This window comes from Ailuropoda melanoleuca, chromosome 14 (assembly GCF_002007445.2).
Source record: "Ailuropoda melanoleuca isolate Jingjing chromosome 14, ASM200744v2, whole genome shotgun sequence".
Lineage (NCBI taxonomy): Eukaryota > Metazoa > Chordata > Mammalia > Carnivora > Ursidae > Ailuropoda > Ailuropoda melanoleuca.
In genome coordinates this window covers 42,413,899-42,430,365 of record NC_048231.1, presented here as the reverse complement: position 1 = coordinate 42,430,365, position 16,467 = coordinate 42,413,899, and the positions used below count along the sequence as shown (strand labels likewise).

Genomic DNA, 16,467 nt, shown 5'->3' with positions numbered 1-16,467 from the left:
GCCTGGAAACAGTGATGCGTAAACTCTGAGAGTAGAGGGATAGCTGCTGGGAGCAGTGGCTGTGCCAGTTCGACTGGTCTGGCAGTGTGACAGACAGCCGGGCTCCTCTGAAGGCTGCACTTAGAGAGGATGAGTAGGGCCTTCCTTCCTTGTCCTTGGTTATTAAACACACACACGGAGACTATAATGAAGCCTGGGTACCAACCACCCAGCCCGCTGTTATCGGCTCGGGGGGCACACTGCTTGGAAGTTTTGATTCTATGCATATTTTCGTTGGGGTGGCAGGGTGCTGTTGGCAATGAAAGGGATGAAGAGAAGCTCCCCTGGGCCCTCGCAGCTCAGCTACCTAAGCATTGCCCCGTCTGGCAGGGACCTTAGGGATGTGTGCATGTGGTTTGTACTTACTACATAACATAAAATGGGACGTTTTAATCACGCGTAAGCATCCTGTTCAGTGGCTTTAAGCACATTCACACTGTTGTGCAGCTGTCAGCACTGTCCCTCTCCAGAACTTTTTCATCTTCCCAGACTGAGACTCTGTACCCACAAAACAACAGCTCTCCATTCCCTCCACCCCCAGCCCCTGGCAGCCACCATTCTACTGTCTCCATGAATCGACTATTCCAGGTCCCTCCTGTAAGTGGACTCAAAATAAATTTGTCATTTTGTGGCGGGCTTATTTCCCTTAGCATAACGTCCTCAGGGCTCATCTGTGTCGTGGCCTGTGTCAGAACTGCCTTGCTTTTTAAGGATAACTAATATTCCGTTGTATATCCATACCACATTTTGCTTATCCATTCATCTGTCAATGGATGCTTGACTTGCTTCCGCAGTTTGGCTTTTGGCTATTGTGAATGATGTTGCTGGGAACGTGGGTTTGCAAATATCTATTTGAGTCCCTGCTTTCAGTTCTTTTAAGTGTATACTCAGACATGGAATTACTCGATCATACAGTAATTCTACATTTAATTTTTTAAGGGATTTTTTTTTTAAAGATTTTATTTATTGAGAAAGGGAGAGAGAGAGTGCAAGTGAGTGAGCATGAGCTGGGGGAGAGGCAGAGAGAGAGAGGGAGAAGCAGGCTCCCCACCAAGCTGGGAGCCCAATGCGGGACTCGATCCCAGGATCCTGGGACCATGACCCGATCTGAAGGCAGATGCCCAACAAACTGAGCCGCCCAGGCACCCGAGGAATTTTTTTTTTTTTTTTAACCGATGTTGTCCTTGAGGTGTGAGAAGGGGATGTGATCTGGGCTGCCTGGGACTCCTCCCACTTGGCAGGGGTGGGGGTGGCTGCCTTTTTTCCTTGCATCAAAGATTAGATTTTAGATTTGCAGAGTGCTGGGATTGTCGCTGCTAAACCGACTTGCCTGGAGAGGAGGAGGTTTTGGATTTCACTGTGCACGTCCCTTTTCCACGCTAAGCCAGCCGCTGTCTGCCAGCTCTGAATGGGCCTCGCTCCCCCCCACCCCCGGCTGATGAGCTGCTCAGTAGAGCCCTCATTTCCCTGAGCCTCTTGTAGCTGTGGGATCGCAGGCCCACCCCCTCTGAAACCAGTATTTGGTTTCAGCTTTAGGTAGAACTTTGCAGGAAGCACCAGGCTTAACTTGGCCACCAGGTGCCCAGTTCTTCGAGGTAATGAGACCCAGAGAGATTTTTCCACTGGGTAGTCCTGGTAGAAGAGGGGAGAGCAAGGCCCCTCTCCCACTTTGCTCTGGTTCTTGGGAAATGGCAGCTTCCCAAACCCCCCAGGAATATACTTTATGCTCCAGGAGGTGTGGGGCCCTAGGAGTGAAAGACTGCCATGTGAGGGGAAGACGGGTGCCTGTGTGCCGCTTGGATGGGGGACTAGGAAAGGAGGGCTTTCTTCCTCGCCCTGTCACATTTGCATTGGAGTAGGCTGGGGGTTCTGGATTAGCTGGGACAATGGGCTGAAGCCTCTGGTGGAATGTAGCCCCGCAGTGACCAGCCATCCAGAACCCAGACTTAAAAGCGTTAGTTCCTTGGACAACAGTTTGGGGAGATGTGTCCAAGTGGGAAACAGCTGGGTTTTGGGTTGCCCTGATCCTCATAATTACCCTATCGAGTCTGTGGAACCTGGTTTCTCAGTCTCACCTGGTGGAGGTGAAGTGTCCACATCAGAGCCAATGGCCTCACACCACCGTGGCGGGCAAACCTTCGCCAGGCACTTGGTTTTGCGTGGAGTTTTAATCAGGATGTTGCTAAGCTAGCACTTTGTTTCGCGAATGTGGACTCTTGAAGTATTTGGAGTGAGCCCTGGGCCCCCGAGTCTGACCCTAAAGTTCTTACTTGGGGCATCACTTGGTATTAATTTGACCTGGGACATGAGCTCAGTGTAGTCACAGGCCAGGACGTCAGGTGGTGGAGCTCAGATTAAGGGTGCTCTTCCAGGTGATGAATATGTTGGCTTCTTAAAACATTGTTATTTAAAAAAAAAAAAAAAGTGAATAGTTTAAAGTTTCGTAGAGAAGCTGTGTGGGCAGTGAAAATTCTGAGCTAATGTAAAAGCTGGGTGCAGAGGAGGAGTGGGGAGCAGAGGAAGGAAGCTGTTGAAGGAGGTGAGGTCAGGCGGTAGGCAGGGCATGGCTGGCTGACCTGCACAGCGATACAATGCTTTAGAACAGAGCCGGCCTCCATCCACTTAGTTTAGTGCACATGCCTGATTATAAAGTCAGGAGAATGGAGACACGACAGCGTAAGTGACCTGCACTAATTCTCACGGGTTGGGAGCAACCTGGACAGGACCAGAGCCTGTCCTGTCCAGACCACAGCTCGTGGAAATTGACACCTGCCCCCTCGGAAGACATGCCCTGGGTTGTAGAAATAAGAGTAAAGACCCCCGTGGCCCAGGGGGATCGTTCAGGCTCCCTGTGAAGAAGTGGTCTGGCAGCCAAAGTCTTCCGTTCAGGTCCCGGACTGCCTTTGGAAGCAGCTCCCATGAAGGGCAAGTTTTCAGTAGGGGCTGCTATGATACAAGGTTCATATCATGGATGTTGAGTGGACAGGAAGTCCTCTGTGTTCATTTTGGTTAAAAAAAAAAAAAAACACTGTGATTCCTCCAAAAGGAAGTGGAAGCTGGTCAGACCTGTTTTGGGGGTGGGGGATGGGGCTAGGGTTCTGTATGAACAGGGTTTGTTCTTTTTAATACATTGAAAGCCTCCCCGTCTGTCCTCAGGGATGCTGGGCAAGAGCTAATTGAATGCCTTTGCAGATGTTTAGGAGAAGGAAACAGAACTTGGCCTTGGCCTCTGGACAGTACAAACCCCAGCAGGGCTGAGCATTGATAACCCGCATGGTGATGGTATCAGGAGCCCCCGAGGTAGCCCATGGATTAGGGAGACCAGGGGACCTCAGTACAGCTTGTTAGGAGACATGGTAGCCTCTGCTGGGGCCCTCCCCTGAACACACACAGAGCTCGGCCTGGCCTTTGCAGTCAGCGCCTGTCTGCAGACAATAGGAACACACTGTGTGGGTCAGCGGGACAGCACGTTGCTGGATGCCAGCTCCCCTAGTGCAGCGGTGTCAGCCCTGCTTCCTGTTAGAACCCCCAGGAAGCCGTTGCAGCCACCAGGACCCAGACCTCCCTGAGTGTCTGATTCCGTGGGTCTCTGTTATTTTTGAAGCTCCCCAGGTGGCACTAACATTTTGCCAGGGCTAAGGACACCTGTGAGAGGGCAGGTAACCTTCAGGCCCCTAGACGTGGAGGAGGTGGGAGAGGTAGAGGTGTGAGGAAGCTGGGATTGGGGGGATGAGTTGCACCGGGCACTGGCAGCCCTCAGAACCAGGTGTGGTGAGCACCTGGTCACTCCAGCCACAGCACCTCTTGGCTGCTGAATGGAAAGAACTGGAAACAGTCCCCTTCTAGAATTGCTGGGTTGACTCTGGGAGCCTGTGCCTGCCTGGCCTAGGTGGTAGGGGTGCCACCAACACCTGGAGCTTGAGCCCTAGACTGGGTATGCTTGGTGGCAGAAGTTGTGGGAACTTGTAAATGAACACTGCAGAGGCCATTTGTGGTGGTGACGTTTGGACAGAGCTGGTTGCTGGTGAGTCATGGTGAAGGTGACATAACCCAGTCAAGATGACCTCTCGGAAATCCCATGAGCTGTGAAGGCGCCCTTTGGAAGGAGTTAAGAAGTGACCCTCACTCAAGGCTTGGAGAGGGCTGAGCCCTTGTGGGTTAATGTCTTGTGAGGATCCACTGGATTAGAACAGTTCCGAAAACAGAGCTACAGAAAGGCAGGTGAGGGATGCCTGGATGGCTCAGTTGGTTAAGCGTCTGCCTTAGGCTCAGGTCGTAATCCCAGGGTTCTGGGATCGAGCCCTGCATCAGGCTCCCTGCTCAGTGGGGAGCCTGCTTCTCCCTCTCCCTCCGCTGCTCATGCTCTTTCATTCTCTATCTCAAATACATAAATAAAAATCTGAATGAAAGAAGAGAAAAGAAAAGAAGAAAGAAAAGTAAGGAAAAGAAAGGCAGGCAGAGGGATGTGGGCTTTGTGATTTAGTTGGAGAGGAAGGGGCAACAGTCTTCAGGTGCCTTTAGGATGGAGGTGTTCTCTGTAACTAGATAGCCCCAAACAGCAGGGAGCGGCTATGGTAGGCCATTCTGTCCTAACAGGGATACTCAGATTGGGGTAAAGGTGGTCTGGGATTTGGCCAGACCAGATGGGAAGTGGGCTGAGCGTCAGCCGTGGGACCAGGGTGGAGTGAGGGGAAGGGACTACAGTGCCCTTTCCCTGGGTTGGGTCTGGCAGGCCTGGGGCACTGCTCACGGTGCCCGGGGCTTGTGCTTGGATCAGCATGATCCGCATGGGCAGGTGCACAAGGACCATCCCTGATAGCAAGATGCTAGCATTTGGGGTCCATCTTTCTGTAGTGGCCCAGGCCCACTCCCAGGATGTGCCCCTTGAAAGCCCAATCTCATCCTGTCTGGGGAGTGTGCCACTCTTTCGGCCCCTATCTCGTCCTGGGGTCTTTGCTCAGCTGGTTGTGAAGGTGAGGTCAGCCTACCTGAGGTCCTTGTTCAACACCTTTGGGTGACAGCCATCATCATCCAAGTGCCTGCTGGGACGGGTGGGGTGTGTACCGTCCCAGGCAGGTGGCCCTGCAGCCCCCTCTCCCTGTCTCTAAAACAGCTGCTTCTCTACACACACAGATGCGTCGTTTGGAACACCACCTGGGTTCGGCTGTGCTGCAGACCGGGCTGAAGAGCAGCGCCGGCACCAGGACGGGCTGCCCTACATCGATGACTCGCCCTCCTCCTCACCCCACCTTGGCAGCAAGGGCAGGGGTAGTCGGGACACACCGGCCCCGGGAGCCCTGGAGTCCACCAAAGCGGTGAGTCCCAGGGTGCTAGGGCCAGGTGTGAAATAGGGCTTGGGCTTGGCTCTGGCCTGCTGTCCACTTCCTGAAGGCGCCCTGAAGCACGTCCACTCTCTCAGGGGTAAGTATCAAGTAGGTGATCCCAGCAGCAACCAACGGTTGAAGTCACTAAACACACCTTCATTACCCATCTGGCACACCTGCTGGTCCGGACACAGCCTCCTTGGTGCTTTGGGCAGGGAGATGATGGAACCGTCCGCTGAGTGTGGAGGAGGCAGGCCGCACATGCTGAGGCTGAGCATGCCCCCGCCGTCCTACCAGCATGACATGGTGGTGGCCCCAGCAGTGGTGCTGAGAGGCGGAGGAGGGGGGCAGTGTCTGGGCTTCTGTCCCTGCACTGCACTCAGTGCACTTGCTCCTTTTTACCGAAAGGGGTGCTGCTGATGACTCCATGCATTTGACCAGGGTCTTTCCCTCGAGGTCTCATTGTCATTAACAATCCTGCTGTCACCTCCACTTTGGAACATGACAAGTACCTTCCCTCTTTTGCTTTTTTCTGGTGATGATCCCTCCAGGTTTAAAAACAAGCGAAATCTGCTTTTCTGCCTTGTTGATAAGAGTGTCAGAAGCATATCTTTTTGCTGCGGTTGCTTCTCTGCTGGGCTGGTGCCTTTGCTGTGGGACTGCTTCTTATTTATGCTTTTGTGATTTCTAAAGACCCTGGCACTGGGCAGACTTCTCGTTCTGAAATGTGAGGATGGGAGGGGAAGCACGTGTGTAACACATACACACATACTCGTGCAGCCTTTTTTTTTTTTTAGATTTTACTTATTTGAGAGCTAGAGAGAGACAAAGGGCACAAGTGGTGGGAGGGGCAGAGGGAGAGAGAGAAGCAGACTCCCCGCTGTGCGGGAGCCCAATCTCAGGACCCTGAGATCATGACCTGAGCCCAAGGCAGACGCTTAACCGACTGAGCCACCCAGGGACCCCCCTCATATTGCTTTTTATCCAACATCTGGTTTTGCTGTTTTACAGATGAGGAAACTGAGGTTCAGAGAGGTGAAGTTACTTGCTCAGAGCCACACAGCTACCAGATTTGAAGCCTTCCTGAGTCCTCAGATGACACTCTTAACTACCCTTTCTCAGTGCACTCCCTTGCTTCCTGCTTCGCAAGTGTGATTTGGTACACGTGGGGATCTTTCCGGTCCTGAATAAGTAGGCTGAGTCCTGAACTTGGGACAGGGCTGCTCCAGGAGGCTGATCCTCCCACCCTGTGCCTCAGACCCCGTGTAGCTTGGCTGCCCACCCCCACCAGGCTCCCGCCCTCAGACCTCATCTACACTGACTTGGAGTTCTCCCCTCACCTTTTAGCCACAGTTCAGGGGCTTATCTGCTGTGGAGCAGATCCCAGTGCCTGCTCCCTTCCTGGGCCCCCCGTGGGAGTCCATAGACATGTCTCACACATCCTTGATTGCCAGAGATGGGGTCTCCAGTCCCAAGCACGCCACCTGGCCCAGAGCAGGTGTCAGGGAGTGTCTGGATAAGATGGGAATTTTTCCTTTCTTTTCTTTTTTATTGCACTCAAATATTCATAACGTAAAATTTGCCATCTTAACTATTTTGAAGTGTACAGTTCAGTGGTATGAAATGCATTCATCCTTGTTGTGCGGCCATCAGCGCTGTCCATCCCCCTCTTTATCTTGTAAATCTGAAAGTCTGCACCTATTAACAGCTCCCACTCCCCCTGCCCCCAGCCCCTGGCACCCATCATTCTACTTTCTGTCTCTGTTAATCTGCGTCTTTTTGCGACAGGCTCATTTCACCAAGTGTGATGTGCTCAAGAGTCATCCATGTTGTAGCACATTACAGAACAATTCTCTTTTTAAGGCTGAATAATATTCCATTGTACATACAGACCACGTTTTGGTAATCCATTTGTCTGTTGGTAGATACGTGGGTTGCCTCCACATTCTGGCTGTTAAGAATAACATGGCTGTGAACACAGGTGTACAAGTGTCTCTTCAAGACCCTGCTTTCAGTTCTTTTGTGTGAATACCCGGAAGTGGGATTGCTGGATCCTCTGGTAGCTCTGTTTTTCATTTTTTGAGGAACCTCCATACTGTTTTCCACGATGGCTGCCCCGGTTTATATTCCCACCAACACCACACAAGAGTCCTTGCCAGAACTTGCTTTCTGTTTTTTTGGTAGTGGTTATCCTAACGGGTGTGAGGTGGTAAGATGGGAAAGGGTTGTGTAGCCTCGTTCTGGAAGCCCTCTGGTTAGGTGCTTGGAGCCCTGGGGGTGGGCGCCCTCCATTGCCCTGGACACGGACACGGACACAGCTTTGACTTCCTGGTTTCCCTGCCCGCGCAGTGCCCAGACAGTAAGACTGTCTTCTTTCATTTTTTATTTTTGGTTCAAAGAAGACAGCTGTCACTTTCTAGCACCCACAGACAGCATGCTGGTCTTGAGGCCTGAGGTGCCCGATCCCAACCAGCTGGGTTCAGGGAATCCGTGCCCATCTTTCTCTACCCTCCCAGGGGGTGCTCCACTCCCTCTAGCGGGCTTGAGCTCTTAGGGCTGTGGAACAATCAGAAGGACCCTTCTAGGGACCGTTTTTGGTGAACTCCTGGGTTTCAGGTCTGCTCCATGAACGCCTGCCCCCGGGGGAAGGAAGGGAGTCAGCAGAGGCCAGAAACCCCCTTGCCTGGGGTGCTGTGGAAAGGACCCAGGCTACACTGGGTGGGTCGTGGTGACCAGGGTTACCTATGACATTCTCCAGCCCTGGACTTTCTGAAGTGTCTGCCTGTCTTGACCAAGCTGTTTCCCCCTTGAGTGATGACTGTGTGATCCCAGATGGGGACAGAAGTTGCAGGAGAGGGCAGGCTGCCCCCCATGTAAGAACCATCAGGCACACATCCTCTATCTCTTCATGGCCAGGTGGGGATATGTGTTAGCAAGCCCCTTGGGGTTGCTAGGAAGAAAAGCAGTTTCTATGCAGGCCATTTTGATGACCAGTGCCTCTGTCACCTGGGAGGGCAAAGCTGGCATTACTGACCTGAGGGAAGCAAGGCAATGTCATAGACACTCCTGGAAGCTATGGGCAGAGCTGTGGACTAGCAAGTAACCTTCCTTCAGCAGAGTCAGGGAGAGGGGTGAGGGTCTGTCATCACCCCCAGCTGCAATCCTGGGGCCGGGGGAGGCAGGGCCCGTGATCTGCCAGGTCAGCACGGTCAGCCCTTCCTGGGGTCCTCTAGAATCCCAACATCATCCTTCCTATTTGTTTATAAGGGGGAGCATTGAGGCACAGAGAGGGGAGCTGACATTGTCGAGCAGCCCCTGCCCACTGGGCTCCGGGAAAACACTGTGTGACTTTGCTCCCCACAGTGACCTGCCAAGCCCTGGCCCAAGAGTACCAGCATGGGGTAGGCCCAGAAGCATTGAACCTCTGCAAGAAGAGGCTGATACGACCTCAGCCCACACTTCTCATATTCAGGGGCCCTTCAGCGAGTGGTGAGCTGGACGGGCCCACCAGCCAGGGGCCTCTCGTGGGCGTATAGGGGCCGAGAAAGCAGATGCACGCTTGGGTTCTGTTGCTTTGCAGAAGTGGCCTTGCCCACATGCTGCCTCAGCAGGGGTGCCCGTGGACCCTTTTTTGTTTGTTTTTTAGGAGGAAGCAAAAGTAAATGCACATGTTCAGTCACTCCTACTCAGAAGTCAGATTTGCATTTTTTTTTAAGGGAAGTAAATGCTGGTTCAGAAGTGTTTGAAGACACACAGACCTGCTTTATAATTTTGCTATCGGCCATCACCACATGGAGTATATCTGGTCAACAGTTGTACTCATGGAACAGAAATTGTAACTCTGACTTGAACTTTCATCTGAGCAACCACAGATTCATTCACTTGTATGATTCAGTGGTTAGGGACGCTTTGATTGTGTAGGTGTCCGGGTGAGGCACTCTATCAGGCGCAGCAAGATGAATGGTACCTGCACCCCTATGACTCATCTTGGCCACATTGCCCAGCTTTGGGTCATGACTTACATAGGGATAATGTTTGCTCGTGCCTGTCCTCCCTGCAGAGGTGGGGACAACAGGTGGTTGGTGCTACCCCCACCCGTACTCTTCCTCCTAAGAGCCCTCCCTGGGTGGTTGGTTTATCAATGGGGCAGGCACAAAGAATCGTACTGCCTGCCCTGCATGTTGGCACTCTCTCTTCAGAGGACTCTGGGGCTCCAGGAGCCCCCAAGCTCGGGTCCTTATGCAGAGGCCAGCCCCTGGCCCTCTGCTGGCTGGGCTCCAGGACGATGGCCAGCCCTATTGCCATTGAAGGCATGGCCCCTGCCCAGAGAGGAAGACAGCGTCCTTTGTCCAGCAAACTGGCTGCCAGCTCCCAGATGAGAGCAGCCCACCCCTTCACAGTCGGGGTTCTATACCCTGATCACCCTGGCTCCCCCTGGTTGGGGCTGGGGGTAAAGAGTGTTCCCCCAGATTTCTGCCCTGCCATCCGTATTCCTGCCACTCGGTTCTAGCTCCTGCCCTTGTGGGCCTGGTGGCAGTTCTGTTCATCTGGGTCCCTCTGTCAGCCTCTTCCCACTTGTCATGCCCAGTTTGTTTTTATCTGCTCTTTCGGCCTCAGGTCTGTGTCTGTTCCCTTTGCAGCCCCCCGCCCTCTCCCCAGCAGAAGCAGGAGGCCTGCCTTCCAGCTGGCTGCCTCCCTTTTCCAGTTGCCCTTCTCCTCTGGCTTCTTCTTTACCAAGATCTCCCTACCATCATGGTCCTGACTGGATTCACATGCCCTTTCCAGAACTGGCATGTGTGCAAAGCAGAGTTATAAATAACCCTGGCTCCAGCCCTGCCCTTTGTTCCCTCATCTTCTGTGTTTCTTTCTCGCCCTCTCCTTTAAGAAGCAGTTGGCTGGCTTCTGAACCGTCCCTGTCTGCCCCCAGCACCCAGCCCCATTCCGGGGCTCAGGAGATGATTCCTGGTCCATGGAGAGGTGTCCGCCCCCGTGTCTTCTCCCCAGCCCAGCACATTCCCCGGCCAGATGGTCCCCTGAGCTGGCCACGCCCTTCGGAACAGGGAGAGCTGGAGTTGGCGCCATCCTGCCTGCGCTCTTTTTCCTCCCAGCTTTCCAGATTGTGTGGGTGAGAATGAGACGCACTGCCTCCCACGTGAGCACCGGCATCTCGTGCTGGGTGGGGCTCCACCGCGTCGTCCCCCCACCTCGGTGCTCACAGTGGCAGGATTGTTCCTCGGGACACAGCAGGGCTGGGTGGGTGGCTGCTGCTCCAGGAGCATCTTCCCTTGCTTGGGGCACAAATGGCACTTGGACACGGTGGGAAGCACATTCAGGGGCAGCTGAGAGCTGCTTCTCCAACACACTGCCACCATTCATGGTGTGACCTCAGTGGGCTGAGATGAGAGGAGGTGTCAGGGTTCCATACCCTGCATGTCTGTGCACTGTGTGCCGCAGACTTGCTGACCATGGTGGCACCCCAGGCCCTGGAGCAGGCTAAGCTGACAGGTGTTTATCCTGGCACTGGCTTGTCAAACAGACAGCGGTTCCAGAAGGAGCACTCAGAACTTCGCAGAGATACAGCCAAAAGTAGGGCCCAGCCAGGAGTTCTAGATCCATTCATTGGCTGGTTTGTTCATTATGTCTTCACGGAGCACCTGTGTGTTCCAGGCGCTGTACTGGCACAGGGAGTTTCAGGATCAGCATGTCCTGGAGCTTTCTGCCTGTGGAGCCGTTGCCCGGTGTGCCCTGGGTGGAGGGCGTTCCGAGTGGGGTGGAACCTGAGTGTTCTTTCCCTGGAGTGATGCTCAGCCGTGATCATGGTAGCTTTCCCCTGCACGTTCACAAGTACACATACACACGTGGGCAGGCACACGTGTACACGCATATGCATGCACCTAGCTCATGCTCACTAAGAGATTTCCAGAGCAAAGTGGTGGTTCAGGAAGACTTTCTGGATGGTCCCAGTGGGCAGTGAGGATGTGGTACAAGCCCCAGGGACCCAGAAAGCGGAAGCAGATGGGACACGGGGATCGGGCCTTCCTTCCCCAGTTTACACCCAGGCAGCTGATGTTCAGGGCAGGAGGGCAGTTGCCTAAGACCAATGGCGCTCACCAGGCAGGCCTGGCTCCGTTGCCCTGTTCCCCAACTCCTGGCCCTGGGTGCTTCCTGCTGAGCCAGCCATCTATATACCACAAAGTACCTCCCTTCTGCCAGTCCAGGGAAGTGGAAAGGGCAGCAGGGTCAGGGGCACATAGAGGGGCCACGTTGGGGTGTCCTGATTCTAGGCTCTGTAGAGACACTGTGAGGCCTGAGCTGGGTTTAGGTCCTTCCTGGAACCCAGTGGTTCTCCCATAGGGGCAGTTTGGCCCCAGAGGACATGTAGCAACATCTGCAGACATGTGGCTGTCCCAGCCAGGGGTAGGAGGGGGTGTTGCTCCTGGCATCTGTTGGGTGGAGACCAGAAATGCTGTCAACACCCTACAAGGCCCCCCAGGCATCCAAACGAGAATCCTCTAGCCCTAGATGTCAGCAGTGCCGAGGGCCAGGGGCCTGCGCCAGGTCAGTGATCTCCCCTGAGTGGTTTGGGAAAGCGGACCGCTGGGACAGCCCTCTGGTTCTACCCCCAAGGGCTGTCAGTGTGGCTGCTCATGTTCACCCACAGGTGGGAAACCAGGTGGCAGAATGGGCAGGGGTGTTACATCACTTTCTGTGGACTACAGTGGGGCCCATCAGCACATGGGCAGGCCGTGGGCATGGCCAGTCTCTGATACTGATTCCCTCACTGGTGGTCAGGTGGCAGGTGGGGGGAGTGGCCAGCAAGTCACACAGCAGATTTCATCGCCTTCAGCATCAGCATTTGTGTTAGTTTCCTGGGCAGCTGTAACAAAGTACCAGAGAGCGGGGGCTTGCCCTGACTTCCCAGCTTCACGCTGCCCATTTCCCATTGTCAGACCAAGGGTGGCCCTCGACTTTGGTGGATGACCCTTCAGAATTTATAGTGGCCATGAGCACGTGGTTGACTTGGCGAGGCTCCTTTGCCTCCCTTGATTTCCACACGGAGCCCTCCCCAGGGGCTTGGCCTCAGGTTGATAATAAGCAGGCCTTCTTCTCTGAGAGGGCCCACCTCAGGCGTCATCCCCCGGGTCTGACCTTTGTTTGTTTCTCCTGCAGAGTGAGCTGGACTTGGAGAAGGGCTTGGAGATGAGGAAATGGGTCCTGTCTGGAATCCTGGCCAGCGAGGAGACTTACCTGAGCCACCTGGAGGCACTGCTGCTGGTGAGGAGGGGGTAGGGGCTGAGCCAGGCAGGGGCACTCTGCTCCCAGGTCCCAGGGCAGCAGTCAGAAGGCAGCCCACCCTCCCCGGAGGGTCATTTTACCTCTGTGGAAGCTGGACCTCCCCATGGGGTGGTGGACACTAGCGTAAGACAGGTGCCAAACCAAGCTGGCTTTAAATTTTTATTTTTAATGGAATTTAAAAAGAAAAGCATGCATGTCACATAACCATGATTTTCTGTGGTCATACCATGCACCTGAAAAATGGCGAGCCCTCTCATCTGTGCCACTCTGACCCATCACCTGTGCTGCCTCACCTGTGCCCTCTTCCAGCCCATGAAGCCTTTGAAGGCTGCTGCCACCACCTCTCAGCCAGTGCTGACAAGCCAGCAGATCGAGACCATCTTCTTCAAAGTGCCTGAGCTCTACGAGATCCACAAGGAGTTCTATGACGGGCTCTTCCCCCGCGTGCAGCAGTGGAGCCACCAGCAGCGAGTGGGTGATCTCTTCCAGAAGCTGGTGAGTGGCTCCGAACAGGTACCTGGCAGCCTCCCAGGAGTTTGCGGCTCTGCAGGGGTCAGGCTTCTCCCTTGACCTGGTGGTGTGTATTGCCAGGGACTCTGGGACACAGAGCCCTTATTTTAAGTAGGCTCCACACCCAGCGTGGGGCTTGAACTCATGACCCCAAGATCAAGGGTCACATGCTGTACTGAGACAGCCAGGCACCCCTGGTGATTTTTTTTTTTTGAGTGGTGTGGGGAGGAGAGACATAGTAAAAAGCAGAGTAGTGGGAAAAGTGCCCCTGGAGCCTGAAGGAGGGTCCTTGCGGGGGAGGGGGGTGGCGGGGCACAAGCCATTACGTGGCCCTTAGCTCCTCCAGCAGCTATTTTCAGAACCTGGAGGCATATTTAATGCTGACTTTGACAGTGACACCTCACGCCTTATAGGAATCAAGACTGGTTCTTGTGGGCAGGCGGTTTATGACTGCAGAGCGTGGACCCAGGCACAGCCTCGCAATAAGAGGTGGTCTGGTTCCCAAGTAGTGGGGTGCAAGGGGGCCGCCAGGGGCCCATCACACCTGAGCTGAGGCAGCCATATAGGGCAGGTCCTGTCCTCACCACTGGGGGGGGGTAAGAAGATTGAGGAACTATGGGTCACTTGCTGGGACTGTAATACTGGCTTATTTCCAAAAGGAGTGCTTTTCCTGCTGCCTTCAGGTGCCATAAAACTGAAGGACACAGGTGATGCTGACTGGATGACAGAGTAAGAATTTCTGAAAGGGCTGGTTGAGCCCATACTCACCAGGAGTCTTTTCGGCAGAGGTGGCTATGGGTCCCGGTTCAGGTCCCAGAGGCGGAAGCACCCTCTCAGGACAGAAGGGGCCCACCGTGAAGGCAGGTCGGGGGCCTCTGTGGCCCTTTGCTGACCACAGGACCCAAGAGGAGGCAAAGATAACAGCTTTTAAAAAGTCAGCAGGGCGGGGGGGCGCCTGGGTGGCACAGCGGTGAAGCGTCTGCCTTTGGCTCAGGGCGTGATCCCAGCGTTATGGGATCGAGCCCCGCATCAGGCTCCTCCGCTATGAGCCTGCTTCTTCCTCTCCCACTCCCCCTGCTTGTGTTCCCTCTCTCGCTGGCTGTCTCTATCTCTGTCAAATAAATAAATAAATAAAAATCTTTAATAAAAAATAAAAAAATAAAAAAAATAAAAAGCAGGACCAATAAAACCAAGCAACCAGATGAAAGAGGTTGGTAGACCCCTGGGCACTGGCCAGGCCACATCTGGGACAGGTTGGCCCACAGTGCCTCTTTAACCGAGACATGGGTCAGGTAAAACTTGTCCAAAATGAGGAAACAGTTAAGGCACCTGCAGGAGGAAGGAGAAAACTCAGATGAGAGTTTTCTGGTTGACGTCTGTCTTCTAACGTGTGAGGTTCCAACCTGTGTGGAAAGGAGCCCCTGCCTCCTTTGCGGGTCTGAAGTGTGGAGCCAGTCAGTCTCTCCAGTTGCAGGCTGTGGGAGGTGGCGGCTGGGCAGGAGAGTCCAGCAGCTGTCCTGGGAGTGTCACTGAAGGCAAGTGCCGGGCAGGCCGCTGTGATGGAGGTTTTACCTCTGAGGGTCCCTAACCCGAGTCCTGCGTCCAGGTGGTCCAGGCCCCCTGGGCACATGCTTTTGCCCTGGGGCCTTCCCCCTTCCAAGGGAAACTAGACCTCCACTGGTAGAGCTGGCCCAAGGTCACAGGCCCCTTCCGAGTATGCAGAGCACGGCCTCCTGGGCTTCCCAGACTCCCCGCTGGCCCAGACCCAGTCCTTGCCTTGGCTCGTGCCTGGGCTTGAGCGTTCCTCTCCAAGGTGTGGCCTTCCTGTTGGCAGTCCCCTCTCTCCACTGCTCTGGGCTGCAGACACCTTGGACTGTAGGCCGGAGCGAAGATGCAAGAAGCATGTGGAACTTTTCACTTTTTTAAATTCAAATTCCTGCTGCGTGAGACCCTTCCTCTATGGCCAGAAAGTAGGAGGCTGTGTTGGTGCAACCCTCCCATCTCTGAACTGCCCCTCCCCCATTTCTCCCTGTGTGAAGTGTCAGCAGGTTTAAACCTGATAGATTTGGCTCAGCCTGCAGCCCTCCGGAGAATTGGAGAGCTGTGTTGTTGAGAAGATACTGCACCCAGCACTTTCCCCCAGATAACATGCCAACATCTCTCAGAAACTTCTCTTTCGAATTTCCATAGTATGATGAACACCAGAATTTGGGAAATTTCCTCTGGTTTCCCCGGTGTCCTTGAGCTACCTTTGTGGGTCAGACACCGCAGCGGACTAGGGAGGAAGGCGGGGCCCCAGTGGGAAGCCGTGCCCCGGGGACCGCGTGGAGAGCGTTCATGTGTGCCGCCCATCTGGCTGCTGGGGCTCCCCCGTCCCTTTCTGACCAGCACAGCTAGGTCAGCCCAGTGTCACCCCAGCAGGCCCCCCAGCTGGGAAAATCTTAGGACCAAAGGAGCCCATGATGCCTGTCCCCAGCCGTGGCACCTCCCCTTCCCCCAGGATTCACGAGCTGCACCTGGTAGCTTGCGAAGCCTTGCCTCCCCTTCGTGTGGGAACGTGCGGGTTAAGCGTCGCTGCTTGGGGTCTGTCCTGGCTCTAATTTTGTCGGGCTGCTCTTGGGTTTTTGAATCATTTCAGACTCCAGAGAGGTGCAACAGGAGTTCAAGAACTCCCATGCGTCAGAGCCGCCAGTTGTGACACGTTGCCAGATGTGTTTTATCTTCTCCTCTCTGTTTTATATACGCGCGTGCACACGTGTGCACCTACAGAGACGCTGAATAGTTTGAAAATAGCTTGCAGATACCTCTGCCCTTTTACCCGAAATACTTCATTGTGTATTTGCTAAAAAGCAAAGACAAGCTCTTGCATAACCACATAGTACAATGATCAAATTTAGGACCTTTCACAGTGGTGAGGCACTGTTACCGACTACGCAGTCCATATGCAAACTTGTCCCAAGTTAGCCATTGTGTTCTTTTTTTTTTTAAGATTTATTTATTTGAGAGAGCACAAGTGGGAGGGGCAGAGGGAGAACTGAGAGAGAATCTCAAGCAGACTCCACACTGAGGTCAGAGCCCGCTGCAGGCCTTGATCTCACAACCCTGAGATCGCGGCCTGAGCCAAAATCAAGAGTCAGACGCTTAACAGACTGCACCACCCAGGCGCCCCCAGCATGTTCTTTGTAAGCCGCCTTCATTCTCTGATTCCAGATCCAATCCGAGGTCACCAGATGGACGAGGTTTTCATTATCTCTTTAGTTTTCTTCAGTCTATACCAGTTCTTTGGCTTTCGCTTGTC

At 54.1% G+C, this 16,467-nt stretch overlaps 1 protein-coding gene across 1 annotated transcript in view; it reads left to right on the top strand.

The window, feature by feature from the left end:
• Nucleotides 1-16,467, top strand: part of BCR (BCR activator of RhoGEF and GTPase) — a 122,181-nt gene that overhangs the window by 56,414 nt on the left and 49,300 nt on the right. Inside the window, exons 4-6 of the mRNA XM_034642181.1 lie at nucleotides 5,173-5,354; nucleotides 12,534-12,638; nucleotides 12,969-13,154. Of these exons, the coding sequence (XP_034498072.1) occupies nucleotides 5,173-5,354; nucleotides 12,534-12,638; nucleotides 12,969-13,154 (473 nt within the window). The remainder of the gene's footprint in view (nucleotides 1-5,172; nucleotides 5,355-12,533; nucleotides 12,639-12,968; nucleotides 13,155-16,467) is intronic.